Source organism: Leptopilina heterotoma, unplaced genomic scaffold (assembly GCF_015476425.1).
Source record: "Leptopilina heterotoma isolate Lh14 unplaced genomic scaffold, ASM1547642v1 Lhet_97, whole genome shotgun sequence".
In the NCBI taxonomy this organism is placed as follows: domain Eukaryota; kingdom Metazoa; phylum Arthropoda; class Insecta; order Hymenoptera; family Figitidae; genus Leptopilina; species Leptopilina heterotoma.
In genome coordinates, this window is record NW_025111203.1 from 1,457,784 (window position 1) to 1,481,277 (window position 23,494).

The 23,494-nt window shown below is 28.9% G+C and overlaps 3 protein-coding genes across 4 annotated transcripts; 1 reads left to right on the forward strand and 2 right to left on the reverse strand.

The window, feature by feature from the left end:
- Positions 1–1,090: 1,090 nt before the first annotated feature.
- Positions 1,091–10,710, reverse strand: LOC122512357 (fez family zinc finger protein erm-like). The gene is made up of 3 exons (XM_043628140.1): positions 10,374–10,710; positions 8,626–9,120; positions 1,091–3,420 (listed from the first exon to the last, which is right to left on the reverse strand). Exons 1-3 carry the CDS (start codon positions 10,512–10,514, stop codon positions 1,855–1,857), a joined length of 2,202 nt encoding a protein of 733 aa, XP_043484075.1. The 5' UTR covers positions 10,515–10,710; the 3' UTR covers positions 1,091–1,854.
- Positions 10,711–11,777: 1,067 nt separating this feature from the next.
- On the forward strand, positions 11,778–20,054 carry LOC122512359 (26S proteasome regulatory subunit 6A-B). Its single transcript, XM_043628141.1, has 3 exons — positions 11,778–11,953; positions 13,587–14,720; positions 19,821–20,054. Exons 1-3 carry the CDS (start codon positions 11,912–11,914, stop codon positions 19,929–19,931), a joined length of 1,287 nt encoding a protein of 428 aa, XP_043484076.1. The 5' UTR covers positions 11,778–11,911; the 3' UTR covers positions 19,932–20,054.
- Positions 20,005–22,151, reverse strand: LOC122512360 (RNA-binding protein 8A). 2 transcript variants are annotated; one of them, XM_043628142.1, is made up of 4 exons: positions 21,973–22,151; positions 21,409–21,555; positions 20,456–20,717; positions 20,005–20,268 (listed from the first exon to the last, which is right to left on the reverse strand). In XM_043628142.1, the coding sequence occupies exons 1-4, from the start codon at positions 22,031–22,033 to the stop codon at positions 20,238–20,240; spliced, it is 501 nt and encodes a 166-aa protein (XP_043484077.1). In that variant the 5' UTR covers positions 22,034–22,151; the 3' UTR covers positions 20,005–20,237. The 2 variants fall into 2 exon arrangements, with proteins under 2 accessions (XP_043484077.1, XP_043484078.1); XM_043628143.1 differs by having other exon boundaries at positions 20,452–20,717.
- Between the last annotated feature and the right edge of the window lie 1,343 nt (positions 22,152–23,494).

Below are 23,494 nucleotides of genomic sequence, written 5' to 3' on the forward strand. Positions count from 1 at the left end.
ATTTTGATTTCGTAGTATATTGAGACCTTTTTGTTTATGGGTTATGCTTTTATTATTATGATTAAGGGTTGATAAGTTAATAATCAGGTAAGTTGTGAGTAGTCAGAAGAACTGTAAAGAAAGAGAACCGGGTTATCTGTTATCTGATGGGATATCTGATGGCTTCGCACGGATATGGTGAAGTTGCATAAATATGAACTTATTTAAACATATCATGGCTCATATCATAGCGTTTTTCCCAGGTCCATCAGCCCCTATATGAACTTATTCTGAAACGAAATGAAAGACTTTATGCACTGAGAGAAATTCCTGGTTTATACAACCAGATTTTAGTGGTGAAATTTGTTCTAGAGTATAGTTACCTAAAAGATATATAGGTTTGAGCAGAACGCATATACTTCTAATAATATTTGAATAAATGATATACACATAAATTTGTAGAATAATAAGTGTTGCTAATAATAAAAAATATAGCACTACGCTGATGCGCGGTTGCCAAATCTCAATGTATTGAGATTGTGTGTTACTATATACAGATACGCTGCTTTATGTGTTAGTCGGCCAGTGGAGCTCAATTTTTGTCCACTAGAGCCAACAGTAGTAAAATTACAAAACAGACAGTTTAAATGAGTACCCCTTGAAGGAATAAACGTTCTTAATGTAACGTTTAACATAGTTGTCCTAACCAGATTTAAAGATTCCAAATGTTGGGCATTTTCCAGTTCCTATAGTTACTATAAATCAAACTTTCTGGTTACTGTAACCAGGAAATTTTACGTTCAGGTAACCTATCTTTCAAGTTGCTCTAAATATAAATTTTGTGGTTAAAGACAATTTTCACTACGTTCATGTTTGCCACAACCAGGTATCGTTTTTCTAGGAACTACATTCTTGGTTACTGTTACCAATTAAACAGGTATAAAGACAGTTTTTTGTTTGCTTTGGAACTAAATTTCCAACAATCCATCCATCTAGAGAATGGACATCACGGAAGTCCCCTGCAATGGAGGCAGGTAATGGAAATAGATACATTTCATTAATAATGTAATACATACTATAATACAAATAATAAGAATTCAATAAACCGGACATCGCAGGAAATACATTATTTTTGGGTTCCAGTCGATTTTCTTATAAATATTGAATTTTAACTTTGTATTCGGACTGAAGAAAAGTATTAAATTCAAAAGCATAAAGAAAAATCGATTGGGACGCAAAACTAATGTATTTCCTGTGGGGTCCTTTGATTGAAAAAACTCAGCCTCATAATTTTAATGCACTAGAAATTCTGATTAATGACTTTTAAGGAATATCTATACGAACCGTGTAAGGTTTGTAAAAAATGTTAGCAATGTTCAAAAATATAATTTTTAATAGGGATTGTGTCGTGACAATAAAAAATAGTGTTACAAAAACGTAAGTAACTTAAAGTCAAATGAAACCATCTGTAAATTCATGACAGTTATATTTGAAAAACTATTTTTCTTGCCACTGACATTTGAATAAAATTCCTTCTATGAAAATAACCAGGTTTGAAGAAAGAAAAGAGAAGAGACTTTCAAAGTTATTAGTAGGAATTTGATCAAGTTTGTGTAACAGAATAGTTTGTATTTTTTGGTCAAAATATATACATCTGTTAGATTAGGCTTTTGAGCTAACGACTTAAGAATAGGTTTCCTTGTGGAGTAAGGAAGATTTGAAAATTTTCAGACTATCTTTGAACTCAAAGTAACAATTGTTCTTTGAGTTGACTTTGGCGAAGCGTGCCTCTCACGCATCCAATGCCTAGACGACAACGATTTTATGATTGTTGCCGTTCGGCAGAAGGACGTAATAGACACGCTTCCCCTTATCTCATTGGAACTGCGTGATATTTTCCTGATAATGATTATCTTCGAATGAACCATTTTGCTGTTCATTTCTCTCAATGACACTTTGAATTGGAACAGTACCATTACTTTGACTTAAATTAGCATTATTTGTATTATTATCCGAAGTAATATCGGTTCCAGATACATTTACCTCACTATTTCCATTGGACTGCTGTATCTGCTGGGTCTGCTGTTGTCCCGCATTCTGACTGTTGCTCGTGTTCTTGGAGCGGTGACGCATTTTATGCGAAGCGAGGTACTGCTTCACGGAGAACGCCTTATGACACATGTCGCATTTATATGGCAGGGGATCAGCACAGCCACCGATATTGTCGATCACGGCACTTGACGCGTGTGTGGTCAGATGCATCAGATAGTAATGCTTCACCACAAAGGACTTCCCGCAAGTTTCGCAAATGTAGGGACCTGAGACTCCGTGTGTCTTGCGGTGTTTGTGGAGATTGTCCTTCCGGGAGAAACTCTTGCCGCATAGTTCGCATTCGTGCATTTTTTGCCCCGTGTGGGAGACGAGGTGCCGCACCAAATGCTCCTTACGACTGAAGGCTTTCGAACAGGTGGTGCAGACGTAAGGTCTCTCGCCACTGTGGAGTTTTCGATGCTGGAATAGATGTTCTTTTCTCTTGAAAGGCTTTCCACAAACATCACAATTAAAGGCACTACCACCGTTTGCATTCACATGAACCACTTCCTCCTTTGAAGCCATCTCCGTGCCTTCGTTGATCACCAAGGAACTGCAGCTGTGCGTCTCCAGCATGCTCATTGTATTGAAAGACTTTCCGCAATCGCGACAAATCGTATCCCTCGTGTTCTGTGAAACCGCCTGCGGATTGACAGTAATTAGAGACGGCGCTTCGCTGACTGGCCTCAGCCTCAAGAATTCGGAGATCATTGAGTTCCGACCGTCTTCAACAGACGACTTCGAAAAGTCCTTGAACTCCTTGACCTCATCACGTGTCGTCTGCGTCGTAAGGGAACCATCTTTAAATCCTAAACTTAAAAATACTTCCGGCGACGCTTGCACTGTTGAAAAATTTGTATTCGCCTCGTTCTTCTGCGACAATTCAGTGGATTGGACTTTCTGTATGACTTGCTGTGTCTGTTCAGACTCTTCTTCAGCCTTGAGAATGATATTATTGTTCTGAGACTGCTGCACGTGTTGCTTCTCGATTTGATGGACGTGCCTGTGTTGCAAGTCGCGCTGCTGCTTCTGAAGGAGTTGAATTTGCTGTGTGAGTTGACCTTGTTGCTGATGGACGTGCTGACTGATTTCATTCGATTGGTTTGTTGTTTGTTGCGAAATCTGCCTAAAAGATTGCACTTGCTGTGATATTTGATTTTGATTTTGAATCTGATTTTGAATTTGTTGTATTTGGGAAGGCTGTGATTGGGGTTGCTCTGTGATTTGATTTTGACTTTGATTTTGTTGCTGGTGCGAAGAAACTTGCTGGGAAGTTTGTTGCTGATAACTGTAGTGAGTTTCTGCTGTTGCTTCTACAACAGCTGCTGCCACACCTCCTCCAGATTGCATCTGAAATGTTTATAATCATGATTTGAATGATCCGATACATATATCAATTGTAAGCAATGCCACGGTAAACTTGGACTAATTTTAAATAAAAAGACTTGTGAAATCGGATTCCTTTGTGAATGACAACACTGGTAGGCTCCCTAAGTATTTTAGAACAAAAATTAAAATAATCTACAGAGCTCTTTCTGAAAAAATAAATTTTTAATAATTGAATCATGAGCTTTGCATACTTTCAGATTGAATTTGATGTCGAATTTAAGAAACTCAAAATGACGGATCCAATATGTCCAGCAAAAGTTTACAAAATTGTCTAGATTCGCTTGAATTTTGACACTCGGGGTTTTTGTGGTCGCTGACTATGCATACTATGTCGATTTTTAAAAATTAAAATTGACAGATTTAATTTAACGTTAAAAAACAAACAAATTCAACACATCAACTAAGAAACAATAGAATCACATTTCGAAAACACAAAGAAAAGTCAGTTATTTTAACAGTGCAAACGGTGTTAAACGCATTTGCAACAAATTTTAGTTCTTGTAATGATATTTTAGATTTTCTTTATATGTTTTAACCTTTCAAAAGTGTACTATTTTAAAATAGTATATTACGATACTAGGCCAGAAAGTTGGATTTCCTGGCCGGCGTGATATATAAGGCCGAGGCGAAGCCGAGGCTTTATATATCACGCTCGCTAGGTTATCCAAATTTCTAACCGTGTGTCGTATACAATTTTTCTGTATCCCCAGCCGAAAGTACGTTAAATAATTATTGTTTGAATAATAAAATAGCTGAATAAGTTGCCCGCCCGACTTTTGCAAAGTCGAGGCGAAGTCGAGACTTAGCTGGTCGGGGCGGGCATGAAAAAAAATTATAAGTAAAAAATAATTGGAAGTAAAATTTAAAAAATAGTAAACAACAAAATTTCTTTTACAAATAAATATTTAATAATATACAAAATACATTATAATAATCGTAAGTTTCCTTTCCGTTAGCAAATTATCTGCATTCATTTGTTTGTTTTGAAAATTAAATTTTGTGGGTTAAGTATTGGCATTTTTTATATATTTTTTAATGTTAAACTTTTTATTGTGGAAAATACTTTACTTATAAAATTGTCTCGACTCTTTGGTAAAAAATCTAAAATTATCAAAAATTCGAAAAAATTCAAAAATCCGACTTTCTTAAAATTCAACGTTTTTTCTACTCTTTTATGGGATTTAGCTTCATTATTTTTGTGCTTTTGGAAAATACTTTACTTATTAAATTGTCTCGACTCTTTAGTAAAAAATCTAAAATTATCAAAAATTCGAAAAAATTCAAAAATCCGACTTTCTTAAAATTCAAAATTTTTTCCTCTCTTTTATGGGATTTAGCTTCATTATTTTTGTGCTTTTGGAAAATACTTTACTTATTAAATTGTCTCGACTCTTTGGTAAAAAATCTAAAATTATCAAAAATTCGAAAAAATTCAAAAATCCGATTTTCTTAAAATTCAACGTTTTTTCTACTCTTTTATGGGATTTAGCTTCATTATTTTTGTGCTTTTAGAAAATACTTTACTTATTAAATTGTCTGGACTCTTTGGTAAAAAATCTAAAATTATCAAAAATTCGAAAAAATTCAAAAATCCGATTTTCTTAAAATTCAACGTTTTTTCTACTCTTTTATGGGATTTAACTTCATTATTTTTGTGCTTTTGGAAAATACTTTACTTATTAAATTGTCTCGACTCTTTGGTAAAAAATCTAAAATTATCAAAAATTCGAAAAAATTCAAAAATCCGACTTTCTTAAAATTCAACATTTTTTCCTCTCTTTTATGGGATTTAGCTTCATTATTTTTGTGCTTTTGGAAAATACTTTACTTATTAAATTGTCTCGACTCTTTGGTAAAAAATCTAAAATTATCAAAAATTCGAAAAAATTCAAAAATCCGATTTTCTTAAAATTCAACGTTTTTTCTACTCTTTTATGGGATTTAGCTTCATTATTTTTGTGCTTTTAGAAAATACTTTACTTATTAAATTGTCTGGACTCTTTGGTAAAAAATCTAAAATTATCAAAAATTCGAAAAAATTCAAAAATCCGATTTTCTTAAAATTCAACGTTTTTTCTACTCTTTTATGGGATTTAACTTCATTATTTTTGTGCTTTTGGAAAATACTTTACTTATTAAATTGTCTCGACTCTTTGGTAAAAAATCTAAAATTATCAAAAATTCGAAAAAATTCAAAAATCCGACTTTCTTAAAATTCAACATTTTTTCCTCTCTTTTATGGGATTTAGCTTCATTATTTTTGTGCTTTTGGAAAATACTTTACTTTTTAAATTGTCTCGACTCTTTGGTAAAAAATCAAAAATATTTTTAAAAATTATCAAAAATCCAAAAAATCGAATTTCTTAAAATTCAACATTTTTTCTTCTCTTTTATGCCATTTAGCTTTATTATTATTCGAATTTTTATTCAAGAGAAAAAATGGAAAACTGAAAAAATTTATAAACTTTTAAAAATTTCAGGCCTTTCCATGATTTCCATGATTTCCAGATTCTGTAGGAACCCTGCTTTTGTCTGACTTTCTTCTAAATTATCGAATGCAGTGATTTCTGGGGTGAATTTGGTTAAGTTGTAAATTGATTAATTTCTATTTGAATTCGTTTTTTTTGAATGTAGAAAATCTGATGTTAATTTAATTCTTTTTTCGTTATGCACGGCAAAAAATATTTAGCTGGATGAACTACAGATTTCACTTTAGTAGCGAAATTTTTCAGTGCTTTAATTAATACTTTCGTTATTCTAGAGAAACTTATCGCTATTTCAAGTAAAACTTTTTTCAGTGTGTAATAATTATTATTTCTTTAAAAAGTATTTAATTTAAAATGGCTTTATAAAATAAGCAATGCAAAAGATGACCCAGATACTAATTGTAATTGTTCTAGCCATAGTTTAAGTCTAGTAATGTAAATTCTATTTAAATTGAGACCATTGAGTGAAATTATTTGAATTTTAGTTAGTTAAATCTCTTTGTTAGGTTATAATAATTATTTCTTTAAAATTTTTTAAATTGTTTAAAATAAGCAGCCATATACAACATTCCCGCGCGCTTGCGCGCGGATAGTTTTGCTAGTATAATAATAATAAATAAAAGAAAATAAGAAATTTCATGCATTATTTTGATTACTGTCAGTTTACGTCAAAACGTGAGCTCTGTAAGTAACGTGTTTGTGTGGTTGCTATGCTAACATGTACGTGTGTTGAAATTCTTGTAACCAATCAGAGCGCTCGTTGGGTCTGTCGAGCCGGCCACAAAAGTCGCTATTCCCGGAGCCAAATCAGACCGGGAAGACAGTACTTTCGGCAAAGGGATACAGAAAACTTTTTATTTATTAAATTATTTGACTCGGGATCAATGCGAAAATTTAAGTGATTATTAAAATACCCCTAAAAATTCTTATTTTTTTATTTTTCTGTAAATGTAAAACTTTTCTTAAATTAAACTTGATAACCAAAAAAAACTCGTTTTAGACACTTCACAAAACTGACAAAAATTTGATTCTATAATTTATTTACTTTTTTCTTATCCTGCAAATAAATTGAATTTCTGAAACGAATTTTATTATTAATGAAAGAATTTAAATAAATTAAGGCATTTAAATAGAATTTAAATATTTATAGAAATAATTTAATTGAGAAGAATTTTATAAAAAATTCATTTCCTTAAACTAATTTTGTGCAAATTCTAATTTAAATAATTAAATTCTGTTTGGAAATTTTATAAAAATAGTAGATATTGAAAATCATTGAATTGCGAAAAGCGTTTAAAAATAATTAAATTTTATTATTTATGAAAATTATTGAATTCTTGCGAACGATTTTATTATAGAATTTTTAAAAATAATTGAATTTCCATGAAAAAATGTATTACTTTTAAAAATAATTAAAGTCATGTGATGAATATTGTTATTTATGAAAATAATTGAACTTTGCAAAAAATTTTATTAAAACTCCTCAAAATAATTGAATTTTTGGGAATAATTTTGTTATTTATCAACAGAATTGAATTCTTTCGAAGAATTATTTATGTAAATAATTGAATTTATTAAAATCTAAAAGAATAATTGAATTATTTTTAAAAAATTCAATTAAAATTGTATTTAAAATAATTGATTTCTTCCGAACAATTTCATTAAAATATTTGAAAATAATTGAATTCCTGTGAAAAATTCGAATATTCTTGTAAATAATTAAATTGTAAAATTGTATTAAAAATAATTAAAATCCTGCGATGAATTTTATTATTTATGAAAATTATTGAATTATTAAGAAAATTTTTATTAAAATGTTTGAAAAAATTGAATTTCTGTGAAAAATTTTGTTATTTTTAAAAATAATTGAATTCTTCATAAGAATTTTACACACATTGTTTTAAATAATTGATTTTTTCGAAATATTTGAAAATATTTGGATTTTTCGATTAATTAATTAAAAATAGTATTAAAAATAATTGAAATTCTTCAATGAGTTTTAATATTTATGAAAATATCTTTTTAAAAAATTGAATTTCCATGAAAAATGTTATTATTAGTGAAAGTAATTGAATTATTGTGAAGAAAATTGAAAATATTTAAATTTCGAATATTTTTTGAGAAGTTTTTTGATTTTTAGTTTTAGCGAATTTAAAGTAGTGGAAATTCTGAAAAAACAGAAATAGTAGCTTTTAGTGGCTGAAATCTAAAAAAAGTACCCAAATAGTAGCATAACGTAGAAAAAGTAGTAAATAGTAGGTTTTAGTAGAAGAGTGCGATGCCTGACAGACCCAAAATCAAGAAACTAGGTGTATAGAATGCTTTTTTGTACATTTGTTGTATCTCAATTGTTTAAATTTCCTGGGACCTATAGTTTTTAGATTTTGGATCTTGAAGAACATTGTTTACACTTTCATTTCGTTCTATGTAGATAAATTTATTCCGTCAATTTATTGTTTTATAGCTGTTCAAAAAGTGACAAAAACATGTCATTTGGTACTTAAAATGTTAATTTGTTTGAAAACTAGAGCCAATTGAATATTTTCAATACCAGATTCAGATTCTACGTCAAAAATCCTATAAGAATCAGTTGCCACATTTTAGGCAACAAAATATTGTCGACTTGTGTAGTGTATGCAGAAAAATTTTCCTCAGTTTGAAAGATATTTTTATAACATACCTGCATGGCACATTTATACTGCTGAACTCTTGCCTGGACACCACTAATAATCTGGATATTAGCGGCATTGATATTGCTGACAAGAACAGGCTGCTGCTGCGGTTGCTGTTGCTGTTGTTGCTGCTGTTGTTGTTGTTGCTGTTGTTGTTGTTGCTGCTGCTGCTGTTGTGGTGGTGGTTGTTGCTGCTGATGTGAATTTGTTTGCTCTGGGGAAGCAATAAATTGATTGCTTGAGGTAACTGGCACTTTTTCAATAACTTTCAAAGGATCTTCTTCAATCGCAGGATCTTCTGGTGTAGGGGTTTTTTCTTTCTCCGTACTTTTTACATAAACCTTGCCTTCTTTTAAACATTCCTCACTAAAATTCATTGAGGTAAAATACGATTCCAACATTGCTTCAGCATTGACAACAGACTGACGAAATTCAGCAAAACTTTCCACTTTTCTAACACAATCATGACACACTATTTTCGGTAATGAATCCTCTTCCATCACCTGCAATATAATGATGCAAAGTTACAAAATTGTTCACAATTCTTTTATTAATTTAGTGAAAAATAATATTTTTATAATGATGCTAAAACTGCCACCACTTAATTTTTTGGAAATTAAATTTTAAAGTTAATTATTTTTTATGAAGCTGCAACTTGCATCTAGTTATCAGGACCTACATAAGTTTTTAAAATTAATTATAATCAAATGTTTATATTTATGAAAGAAGGAAAAAATATATTTAAATATTTGTAATATTGTTTTTTAAACATGATTTCATTTTATTAAATAAATTTCTTACTTCCTTTTAGCACACCTGATTAGATACTAGAAAGTTTTAATAATAAAATAGTAATATAGATTACTGTAAATTTTAATAATGCGAAATACAAATTAAAAACTTGTTATTACAAATACATAAAAATTGTTAATGTTATTTAGTTTAATTTTTAAATATTATATTCTTTTTAATTTACTTCCTAGAACTCTAAAACAACGTCAAAGTAATGATATTTTAAATCTTCTGCTGAAAGTTTACTAATTCTCATTCTCAGAATACTAGACATATACAGTTCAATGTTCTCTTCCTAGGTTAAAATATTTATCAAACTCTTGTCTCCTTTAAAAACTTCATATAAAGTTTTATTGTTTAAAAATAAAATTGTATTAATTACCTTTAAACTGTATTTTTTACTACTGAATAAAATAGTCTAGAAGTAACCTACATTAATCTGAATTTTATACCATTGTTCTTTTTCTATTTTAAAAGTTATCGTATCCCTTGATTTTCTCAATTTAGGTACTCAAGTTTTTAATTTCTTGTATTTATAACAATACTAAGATTTCTCCTATGAATCATTCATGTAAAAATTGATTAAATTCGAATACTTATTTTGTTATTTTATTAAAGCGTTGTATGACAGATTTTCTATAGCATCAGTTTTCATTTTCGTAAAACAATTGATCAAAAAAATGACAAAATTTGAGAATCTCGTTTACCTGATAAAACTTAAGAAACTATAAAATTTTTATAGAAATAAATTCAACTGTTTTGAAATATATAAAAAATTAGAGTAATAAACAAGTGAATGAAAAAAGATAACTTTAATAGTAGAATAAAAAACAAAACACGTTCTTCGACAATGATATAGAGTTTAAATGTAAATAAGATGAAACTTCTAAACATTGTTGAAAGTATAGTGTACACATAAGACGTATATGTATGACAGGTGGTTGAAATAGTTGGATAAATCTACCTGAACGTGCAAATACATGTGAATCTTCGTCTGGAGTTGTCTTCTGCGCCCTTCGTCCCGAAAAATATTCATTTTATTGCCTTCGCTATTAGTGCACAATCTGCATAACTCATAATAATTCACTCTTCGATATCCTGACATTTCTGTCGAATATGTAAACTTAGGTATCCTTTTCGTAAACGGACATAAATACTAAGGTGGACACATGAAATACAACAATTGTAAATCAGCGAAAAAGGTTATAAATGTAAATTAATTCCGAAAATCAACAACGACATTTGTTGACATCGAACCCCATATAACCGTGTTACTCTCTTTATTTGCGGCCATATGCAATAGGGAGTTCTCTAGGTTTTGAATTTAAGGTTCGACAATTTCGATGGAAGCAGAGAATTAAGGTGGATTCACATGTGAGCAGAAATCGCATACCGTCTTATTTAAGGTGCCGTCCCATGTCGACGTAAAACGTCAATTCATTGGAAAAACCATTGTTTTCTTTCTCTCTCCTATGACAGAGGCACAAGTTTGTCTCACTCAACATTTTCTTGTAGTAAAACAAACTTACGCCTCTATCATAAGAGAGAGAAAGACAAGAATGGTTTTTCCAAAAATAGTATGAACGCACCTTTAAATCAAAAGCGGAATTTAATGTGAGTGAAAAGGATAGTGCTATTGTCTATCTCTCTTTTACTCACTCTCTGACTGAGGCATAAGTTTGTCTCACTTTACATTTTCTTACTTTTTCCAAAAACGGAAAATGTAGAGTGAGACGAACTTATGTTTCTGTCATAGAAGAAAGAAAGACCCTAAGGTTGAGTCCACAATAGCACTCTTCAACGGAACGTAAACGTATCGAACAACGAACAAGTGTTATTGTGGATTCAACCTAAAGGTCTACGCACAATTGCTTCGCGAACGCAAAGCGTGAGTTAGAAAAAGACAGCGATATGATTGTTACCTTTTCTATCTCACATGCGTCTTGTTCGCGAACCTATTGACCGTTGGTCTTAAGTAATTGCATATAAGTTTACACTTTATTTATTGCATTTACACTTTCGGTAAAAATTGTCCAGAACGGAAAGTTTACATGTGAGTAAAAGAAATAGATAAACAGTCTGTCTCTCTTACTCCAATATAGATTTTCCATTCTGGACCATTTTTACAGAAGGTGTAAATGCTCCATAAATCATTAAATTATCGTAAATTACTTGGCTATTTACATCTAAATATGAAGGCGATTTTGACATTTTTAGTAAACTTTTTTTCTACCGACAGTCGTATTCGTATGAATGCACCCTTAACCGAATACGTAAAGGACAGGAGACTGAACCATCTATTTATTCTCTTCCTCGGACAGCTATTGATTTTAGACAGTACACAATCTACATATTACATAGTTCATAGTTTATATGCAATTGTAAAGTTGTTTTGAAGAGTAAATTTTCGAATACATTCATATGTGGAAAATTTGCTGAAGTGTAATTTTTGCTGTTAATTTTTAAAAAGTTTATTTATAGAAATCAATTATCAATACGAAAATGGCATCTTTAGAAGATAAATCTATTTGGGAAGATGGTGAGGTAGGTTGTGAAGAATAATTTGATTAATGAATTTTTATTGGTTATGTTAATGTTCAATGACAAGCATTAATTTTCCCTTTATTTAGTGACTATGACATTTAATAATATATTTTTCTATTTTCTTCTTCTTTTCAAAGAAAAAGAGAGGAAAATATTCTTTTCTTTATTTCACATAGTATAATTAGAATTCTTATTTTGTTTTTAACATAATTGACATGTTTTATAGTTAAAAATGTTTATTTCAGTTTTCAGTAAAAAAACAAGTGTAAATTAGTAAACATTGCGACAAATATAGTTAAAATTTATTTTGGTTTTTGTTAAAAACAAAAAAGATGAGTATTGTAGTAAGAAACTTTTTGACCTTGATGAATTTTAAACTTGATATTTATTTATTAAAATACAATTTTGTTTTCTAAAATATTATCTCCAAGAAGATTATTGATATTTAGCTCTTCTGTATAGTGCAATTATTAAAGTAATTAGTAAACATTGGAATAAAATATTTTTAGAATTGTACTTTTTAAAAAAACAAATGCTTTTTTTCAAAAGTGAAAGATTTTCTATTTTATGAAAATTACTTTAGAATAGTGGCACCGCAGTGAAAGAACATTTAAGAAAATGTATTCTTGAATTTCGTTTTAAACATATACGCAAAATCGGCAAATGACAAGTAAGGGAATTTTATCAAAAGTAGTGGAAAAATTCTAAAATTTCTAAAATTAATAAGAAAATTCTGAATTTTATGTTGTCCAACGTAACAAGACTTAAAAAAAAGGAAATATTCAATTTAATTTTAAATTCTTCCAATTTCTAACAGTGATTGAACTTTAAAAATTTAAAATGGAATTTATTTTAAATAATTTTATTTAAACATTCAAAAAATAATTGAATTTTATAAAAAGTTACGCTTTAAATTTTTTAAAATAATTTTATGAATAACTAAGAAAAATGCCTATTTAATTTATTAAAATTATGTAAATTACAACTTTTTTTATTTTCAAAAATCATATTCAATTTTTGAATATTTTCAGTTACAAAATTTTAAAAAGTTTAACTTAATGGTTTTTGGAGTCGTTGATTACGAATCTGGTATCAGATTTCCAAAATTCAAAATAGCGGATCCAATATGGCGGACAATAAAACTAAAAAGTTGATTATTTTTTTATGAAACTTAGTACAGAAAGGATTTTGGGGTCGCTGATTACAAATCTGACATCAGATTTTGAATTTTGAAAATCTGATGCCAGATTTATAATCAATGACACCAAATACCCCCAAATAATAAATTTCAGGCAAATTTAAAAAAAAATTTATTTTGTCCGCCATTTTGAATTTTGAAAATCTGATGCTGTGGTTTCTTTTCATGAATTGTGAATTAAATTAATTTTGATGACTCAGATAATTGTTGGAATTCTTCTAGATATAGTTTAGGACCAGTAAAAAATGTTTTGACTAACAATTGTTAGTAAACAGAAGATAAAGTTCGCTCAAAAAATAATAGCGATTAAATATAAATTCGAAACTGACCTAGGAACCTGGGTTACTGAAATACTTTCCCACTTTTCGTAATCAATTTCTTTCCGTGTAGATTGATATTAATAAATATAATAGAAGAAATTTTATTTGTTAATAGGAAAGTCTTGGAGAAGACGTCCTGCGAATGTCAACAGATGAAATCGTTTCTCGAACTCGATTGTTAGATAATGAAATAAAAATAATGAAGAGCGAAGTAATGAGAATCTCTCACGAGTTACAAGCTCAAAATGACAAAATCAAAGAGAATACCGAAAAGATTAAGGTAAACAAAACCCTGCCATATTTGGTGTCGAACGTGATAGAATTGCTGGACGTCGATCCACAAGACATGGGCGAAGAGGACGGAGCAGTCGTGGACTTGGACGCTCAACGAAAAGGCAAGTGCGCCGTCATTAAGACTTCGACTCGACAAACATACTTTTTACCAGTGATTGGTCTCGTTGATGCGGAAACTCTGAAGCCAGGCGACCTCGTGGGTGTCAACAAAGACAGCTACCTGGTTCTAGAGACACTGCCCGCCGAATACGATGCCAGGGTGAAGGCCATGGAAGTCGACGAAAGACCCACTGAGCAGTACTCCGATATCGGTGGACTGGACAAGCAAATCCAAGAACTGATTGAAGCCGTTGTGCTCCCTATGACTCACAAGGAGAAGTTCGAGAATTTAGGTATTCAACCGCCCAAGGGAGTTCTCCTCTATGGACCACCAGGAACGGGAAAAACTCTTTTGGCTCGTGCTTGCGCAGCTCAGACAAAATCGACCTTCTTAAAACTCGCGGGACCTCAGCTCGTCCAGATGTTCATTGGAGATGGTGCAAAATTGGTCAGAGATGCGTTTTCATTGGCTAAGGAGAAAGCGCCCGCTATCATTTTTATCGATGAATTGGATGCGATTGGAACGAAGAGATTTGACTCGGAGAAAGCTGGTGACCGTGAAGTACAACGTACCATGTTGGAGCTATTGAATCAATTGGACGGCTTTAGTTCTACAGCAGATATTAAAGTGATTGCTGCGACAAACAGAGTAGATATTTTGGATCCAGCTTTACTTAGATCGGGGCGTTTGGACAGAAAAATTGAGTTCCCTCATCCGAATGAAGAAGCAAGAGCGCGCATTATGCAAATCCATTCGCGTAAGATGAACATGTCTCCAGATGTGAACTTTGAAGAATTGTCTAGGTCGACTGATGATTTCAATGGTGCGCAGTGCAAGGCAGTCTGTGTTGAAGCGGTAAGATGGAAATTAATTTTTATATATTAAAGAAAATACAATTATTAAGAGTCATAAATTTTTTACAAAGTTTTTTTAAAATTTTTTCAACATGTTTAAGGTAGTATAAAAGACAAAATTTGTTTTTAAAGGAGGCATATAAGTAGCTAGAAAACTTCAAAATGGGGGATCCAATGTGGCGGACAGAACATTTTTTTAAATTTATTCAATTAACCAAAATCTCTTCATTTTAGGGGTTTACAATGTCGCTGATTACGAATTCGGTGTTAGTTTTCAAAAATTCAAAATGGCTGATGCAATATGGCAGACTGAAAGTTAAAAAAATGTATGTCAATTGACCTAAATCTTTTCTTTTGGGATTTTGCAGTGTTGATGATTGCGAATCTGAACTTTGTATTCAAAAAGTCAGAATGTTATGATTTAAAACAAAATTTTTACTTTTGATCTCTTAGCGACCACAAAAACCCCCGAGTAACAAAATTAAGGTCAATTGAATAAATTTTAAAATTTTTGTCTTCCATATTGCATCAGCCATTTTGAATTTTTGAAGACTAACACCGAATTCGTAACTAGTGACCCCGAATACCCCCGAGTGACAAAATTAAGGTCAATTGAATAAATTTTAAAACTTGTTCGCCATATTGAATTTTTTTAAACTAACATCGAAAGCAATAGTTTTATTTAACCATTATTATTTTTCCATAAGAAGAAAATTCCATTAAGAATTTCAAAAATTTCAAATCAATTTTTTTATGTTTTATAATAAAATTGAAGATGACCGAGTGATGAAATTCTTTTATTAAATATATTAGAAAATAAAAACTTCGAATAATTACAAAACAAAATTCAATTAAACTTTTCCAAAAAAATTAATTTTACAGAATTGTTAGTTAAGGGGACCCGCACCCGAAATTTCAACTATAACAGAATATAATTGAAAAAATTTGGTATATTTTTTTTCTGACACTATTTTGATTCAGAAATAAGGTGAACAAAAAAAAAATTTCATGATTTTTTTGAAAATTAAAAAATTTTTTTTTGGATTTTTTTTTGTAACTTTTGACAAAATTAAAATTTTACAAAATCCATGCCCTTAATTGTACAGGGGTTTGTAAGGAACTCATTAAAACAAAAACCATTAAAAAATAATAAAATTTGTGAAAGAAGAAGCATTTTTTGTAAATTTATGGTATAACATTTCGATGTTATACCATAAATTTACAAAAAATTAAAATTTCACAAAATCCATGCCCTTAATTGTACAGGGGGTTGTAAGAAACTCATTAAAACAAAAACCATGAAAAAATAATATAATTTGTGAAAGAAGAAGCATTTTTTTGTAAATTTATGGTTTATAATGTTATACCATAAACTTATAAAAAATGCTTCTTCTTTCACAAATTTTATTATTTTTTAATGGTTTTTGTTTTAATGAGTTCCTTACAACCCCCTGTACAATTACAGAGGATACAATTACGGGGTGTTTTTTTACAAAAAAAATCCAAAAAAAAATTTTTTAATTTTCGAAAAAATCATGAAATTTTTTTTTTTGTTCACCTTATTTCTGAATCAAAATAGTGTCAGAAAAAAAATATACCAAATTTTTTCAATTATATTCTGTTATAGTTGAAATTTCGGGTGCGGGTCCCCTTAAAAGTATGAAAAATTCAATTTTTCAAAAATTTTATTTTGAATCTTTTTCACAATTCACGTTATTATGCTTTTAATATTCTTAAAACTGAATTCTTATAAAGAATTTAATCAATAAATTGTTAAATAATTGGAGTCTTTCGACGAATTTCAATAAAATTTTTAAGTATAATATAATAACATTTTTCGAGGAATTCGATTAAAATTGTATTAAAAATAATTGAAATTCTGCGATGAGTTTTATTATTTATGAAAATAATTAATAATGTTTGCGTAAAATATTATTAAAATTTTTGAAAACAATGGAATTTTGGAGAAGAATTTTATTAATTATAAAAATAACTGAAATTTTGAAGAGAATTAAAAAAAAAAAATTTGATCATAATTAAATTTTTCTAAAGAATTTTATTACTTTTGAAAGTAATTGAATTTCTGCAATCATTTGTAACTTCTCAAAAATTCAAGTTTTTTTTAGTGTTTTTAAATAAAACTCTTTTATAAATCCATTATTTATTATTGAATTATTTAATTTTTTCAAAAATTTAAGTTTTTAAAAATTTTTAATTAAATTTATTCAAATTAGATATTATATAAAATTAAAAATTAAAACCTTTTAAAGTTCATCTATGAGCCTCCCAATTCAAGAACTCGCCCGACGCTCGGATGAACACTCTAACGCCAGTCAAACGTTAAGAAAAGTCACAAAAATTAAAATTTGAAATTTTGATTTTTTAGAAGCACTACCTTGTAGGAAATTGAATAGCGCATCTTTTTTTCCTTTGAATTTTTTTTGTAGGATGAATATTGTCGGAAATAATGACGAAAAATGGTAAAATTTTGTTTTTCAAATTTCATTGCTTTTTAAAACATAAATCATCGTATCTTCGACAATTATTGTCGATTTGACTTCAAATTTGGTATGCAAGTCTATTTGGGTTCTGGGAAGACGATAAAATGATCAGAATGTAAAAATTTCCTAATTGTTCACTAATTTGTTAATATAAATAAAGGCTTGTCAATTTTAGGTTAACTTACCTTCGTCGACAAAAAGTCTGCGGTGAACTTTCGAATTGAAAAAACTTCCAGTGAGACATTTGTTTATTAGTATATAAGGAAGTTTTTTGGAAAATATTAGATTGATTTAGTAAAAAATGTGGAAAATATTAAGGTTTAAAGACAGCGCGGAGAGCGTGACATCGAGTCGCGGCGTGCAAATATCACTAAACACCAACTTTATAGGACGTCAGTTGTTGAATTTGTTCTTATTACCTCGGTTATTACTCAGTACTTTAAAAAAAGCATTAAATAAATTATTGGGATATAATTATAACGCTATGTTTAACATTATAACAAACATAAAAATTCTATAAATAATAAAGAACTAGCAACAATTCGCGCGGCTAACTTTTTACTACATTTTATAAATAAAATTAGCAATTTTAAAAATAATAGAATTTGAAAAATTTCTAATTTAAACTTTTGTTGAAAACACTAAAAAAATTCAATTTTGGAGAAATTACAAATAATTGCAGAAATTCAATTATTTTCAAAAATTATTAGAAAAATTTTTGAAAATAATTGAAATTAGGACAAGAATTTCTTTGACATTTAGGAAAATAATTAAACTTTGGAAAAGAATTTTGTTATTTATAAAGATAATCGGGATTTTTACAAATTTTTTTTTCAAATTTTGTACATAGTTGAATTTTATAAGAAGAATTTCATTATTTTTTTTTTTTTTGAAAATAGTTGAATTTCTGCAGTTATTTGTAATTTCTCCAAAATTGAATTTTTTTTAGTGTTTTCAACAAAAATTTAAATTAGAAAGTTTTCAAATTCTATTAGTTTTAAAATTGCTAATTTTATTTATAAAATGTAGTAAAAAGTTAGCCGCGCGAATTGTTGCTAGTTCTTTATTATTTATAGAATTTTTATGTTTGTTATAATGTTAAACATAGCGTTATAATTATATCCCAATAACTTATTTAATGCTTTTTTTAAAGTACTGAGTAATAACCGAGGTAATAAGAACAAATTCAACAACTGACGTCCTATAAAGTTGGTGTTTAGTGATATTTGCACGCCGCGACTCGATGTCGCGCTCTCCGCGCTGTCTTTAAACCTTAATATTTTCCACATTTTTTACTAAATCAATCTAATATTTTCCAAAAAACTTCCTTATATAGAGATGTCTAATGTGACGTCACCTCAGTCGGTATAGTCGCAGAAAGTAGAGCGATTATCTTCCAGGCCCCAATGTAACATTGGCTTATATGGGAGATTGCAGAAAATAATTTCTTTCTCTAAAATTGAAATAAAAATCATGATAACCAAGTGTGATTTGGATAAAGTAATGATTTTCACAACACATACGTATTTAAAACTAAGTTATAAATTTCCCAAAGTTTAAAAATTACAAAATACCAGTTCTAGCAAAACTAGCAGAAGAGAATTTCGTCTGCTAGAACTGGTATTTTTTTAATTTTTAAACTTTGGGAAATTTATAACTTAGTTTTAAATACGTATGTATTGTGAAAATTTTTACTTTATCCAAATCACATTTGGTTATCATGATTTTTACTTCAATTTTAGAGAAAGAAATTATTTTCTGCAATCTCCCATATAAGCCAATGTTACATTGGGGCCTGGGAGATAATCGCTCTACTTTCTGCGACTATACCGACAGAGGTGACGTCACATTAGACATCTCTATACTAATAAACAAATGTCTCACTGGAAGTTTTTTCAATTCGAAAGTTCACCGCAGACTTTTTGTCGACGAAGGTAAGTTAACCTAAAATTGACAAGCCTTTATTTATATTAACAAATTAGTGAACAATTAGGAAATTTTTACATTCTGATCATTTTATCGTCTTCCCAGAACCCAAATAGACTTGCATACCAAATTTGAAGTCAAATCGACAATAATTGTCGAAGATACGATGATTTATGTTTTAAAAAGCAATGAAATTTGAAAAACAAAATTTTACCATTTTTCGTCATTATTTCCGACAATATTCATCCTACAAAAAAAATTCAAAGGAAAAAAAGATGCGCTATTCAATTTCCTACAAGGTAGTGCTTCTAAAAAATCAAAATTTCAAATTTTAATTTTTGTGACTTTTCTTAACGTTTGACTGGCGTTAGAGTGTTCATCCGAGCGTCGGGCGAGTTCTTGAATTGGGAGGCTCTATTTATGAAAATTGTAAACGCCACTCTTTTAAAATTTAATTAATTTTGAAATATTTAAGTAAAATTATTCATTAAATAATTTATAAGTAATGATTTTATGATAATTTTTCAACAATTGTTATTAAAAAAGAATTATTGTCCAGAAATAGAAAAAATTTGAAGGTTTTGTATTAGAATTTGTGTTAATTTCATAATCGATTCATTATGTATAAGATGAATTTTCCATTACTAAAATTGTTGTTTTGAATTTATTTCTAGGGAATGATTGCATTAAGAAGAAACGCAACGGCAGTTACACATGAAGACTTAATGGAAGCTATTAATGAAGTGCAAGCTAAGAAGAAGGCGAATCTTAATTACTATGCTTAAATAATTTAAGAAAATGTTTAAGACAATGTCAGCATCGTTTTCTATACAAGGGAATTAATAATTGCTAATAAAGTATGTTATGTGAGCGTATATTTAAGAATAAACAAAATTATTTGTAGTACATTTTCAAATGTTTTCTTTTTAAACTTTGTTCCAGATAAATACAATCACTTAGGATTCGTTATTTACTTTTATTTCCTTATTAATTTTACTTAACAAATAGCTCCTTAATATAGTCCCTCTCATTATTCATTTTTTTTAGAAATTTTAGTCCAATGTTATTTACTAATTCTACGTAAATTACTTCTAACGTCTCCTGTGACTCCTCTTTTTGATTCTGAAAAGGAAAATTGAAAAATTAAATTTATTTAAATGGACTTGATCGAATTTGTCAATTATTTTATATACGGAAAATATGACTTCAATTTTAAGAAAGTTATCTAAAAAATGCTCTTATTACTAGAAAACAACAAGAGTCTATAAGGGATTGGAAAATAAAAGTAACGTTAATTAAAGAAACTTACTTTTTGGGACCTTTAACGAAGCACCAGTCGACTGAAATGGCTTGACCCAAAATTTCTTTGCCATTAAGTTCCTCTTTTGCAGCTTGAGCTTCTTTAAATGTTTCGTATTCCACCAGAGCATAACCTTTAAGAAATCCAGTTCTTCTGTCCAAATTTAAATGTAAATTTTTTATCGTTCCAAATTCGGAAAATTTATCATGAATGTCGTCTTCCTGAGCTTCTTCATGAACAGAATTAATGAATAAAATCCATCCTTCAACCGCTAAAAAAAAGTGGTAAATTATTTTAAGTAATAATGTTGAAGAATACTTATTTTTAATAATAATAATAAATAAATTTGTGCTAAAAATATCAAGGAAAAAAGAAACATGAAAAATTATATTATCCAATTACAAATTATAAAACCATAAAATTAATTATTTTTTTAGAAAATATTTTCAATTTTAAAATTAATGAATTAAAAATTATCAAATTTTCAATTTTTGAAGAATTTATTTGAATTTTTTGTAAATAATGGAGTATTTTTAATAATTTTAATTAGAAATTTTGAAAATAATTGAATTTTATGAACAATTTCTTTCAAGTTTTTTAAAAAATCGTGTTTGTTAGTAATTGAAATTAAACATTTAGTTATTGAATTTTATTAAAATTTTAGAAAATAATTGAATTATTTTGAAAAATTTTATAATGAATAATTAAGAAAAAAATTGAAATCTTTCGTGAAATTTTTTTGAAAATACATAATTGAATTTTTGCAAAGCTGAAAAGTTGACGTAATCTCTTCTATTAGGTGTCATTTTTTTCATAATTTTATTAGCTTTTAGGAAAAAAATAGAGAACATTTTTATTCTTTTTTTTTCTACGCTTAACGCTTTATACACTATAATGAAAAAAGGGGCTCCATTCAATTATGAACGGTAGTGTAAACAAAATAAATTGGTAATATTTCTTACATCTTTGTGGTCCCGGCTCGTCGTCGTTGTCTTCAACAACGTTCATTGATTCGTAATGTCCCACATCGTCTCGAACGGAAACAAGCTCTGAACCATGGCCTCTGCCCTTCCTTTTCTTTGCTTTTTCCTTAAGCCTGGCAATTCCTTCTAAATAATTAAAAACAGATAGAATTTAGTAATTAACATTCTTAAAAATTAATAATTATTATTTAACTTTAATTTACACTTAGTCATATACGGAGAGAGAATATGTATTAAATTTAGTAAAAGTATTTTACAAATTGAGGAAAAAGTTCGACAAAGCGGAATTTTTATGTAAAAAATACTAAACTTTAAAAAACTTTTATGAAATTTAACATAATTTCTATTTTCAAAAAATTAATAAGTATTCAATTAAAGTAGAAAACAAAAATCAATTAAGCTTTCTGACATTTAAACTCTATGTTAAGTTTAAAAACTGAACTTTTAACTTCATTGGGCCAAAAATAATAATGTTTATTATTATAGATGGATGAGGAATTTTTTAAACGAATTTTAAATGGAAGCAGTAATTTAAAAACTTACGATCTCCTTCATCATCAACTTCGAACTCTTCTGCATTGTCAATGTCTAAAACATCTGCCATTGTTAAATATTTTTTAGCGATTCTATTACTTAAACTTTTTAAGTAAAACTGAGAATATTTTAGTATCAGCACAATTTTTGGTTAACAAATGTTTGCCGTGTGCTTTCAGGGATGAGAAGCTATATTTCAGTGATCGCGCATAGACGCGTCACTTCATTATGTTACTTCTACAATGAATTGCAATGTTATGAAGCGGTCACAGCTCTGTAGCGAAAGAAAGTGTAGGAGAAAGCGTAAAACCGAAAGCAGAATATTATGAGTAAAAGAAAGATAGTCGATAGCATTATCCTTTTCACTTTCATAATAAAATTCTGCTTTTCGACCGTAAACCCACTGTCCACCCATGTCACACATTGTCCCATACATTAGCGCCATTTTTTCTATAGGTCGTCACAAAAACCTTTTTTGAAAAAAAGGATTTTACTATTGTTTGTCTAAACGTGGTTTTTTACCATTTTATGATTTCTTTTAAGGCCAACGCAGAATAGATCTGTAACCGGAACCGCAATCGTAAGCGTAACCGTAAGAATCAGTTAAGAGAAGGATAAACAATATACCTATCCTTCTTTAACTCATTCTTACGGTTACGCTTACGATTGCGGTTCCGGTTACAGATCTATTCTGCGTTGGCCTTTATCGTTTATGAAGAGTTTAAAGAAATAGTGACAGACCTATTTTGAGGTTATGTCTGAATGTTGAATGTTCCATGTTTATTTATTTTTGACTTTTATTTTATTTTATTTATTTTTTTTGACGTTTTGTTCCGTTTTTTTCTGATGAGGATGCAGAATACTGCATCGAAGCGCGTCAAAATTTTGATGTAATTTAAATAAAGTTTAAAGCCATTAGGCCACAAGAAAGAAGGAAATCTTTACTTTATTATACTTGGCTTAAAATGAAAAATGAGTTATACACTCCATATACTATAATAAATTAATATTAATATATATTAATATCATAAAATCATTTATTAAATTGTTAATATTAATTAATTATAATATTAATTAAAATCTATGAACTTGAATATAATAAAATTTATTTACTTGAGAAAGTTAATTTAAGGTCTAATTGTATATAGCCCTTTTCTAATCTACAGGTGATGAAACTGCACCTGTGAACTAAATATCAAATGTCACTATTATAATACATATATTTTAAGATAAGGCTCATCGCAATGTCAAGATTCTCCTAAAATTGACACTTTGTCTTTAAACAAATAAAAGTTGTAGATGTAGCAAAGTGTTTTCTTCTTAAACCAAAATCACATTTCTATTATGCGAAAAAACGAAAAAATAATTTACACAAAATTACTTTTATAAAAAAAGAATTTTATATGACAAAATTTCACAAAATGGGCTGCTATTGTTATTAAAAAACATTAAATGTAAATGTATGTCTACCGAAGAATAGAAAAAATATTTTTTTTTATAAAAGTTATTGCAAAATGAATTTTTTTGCAAC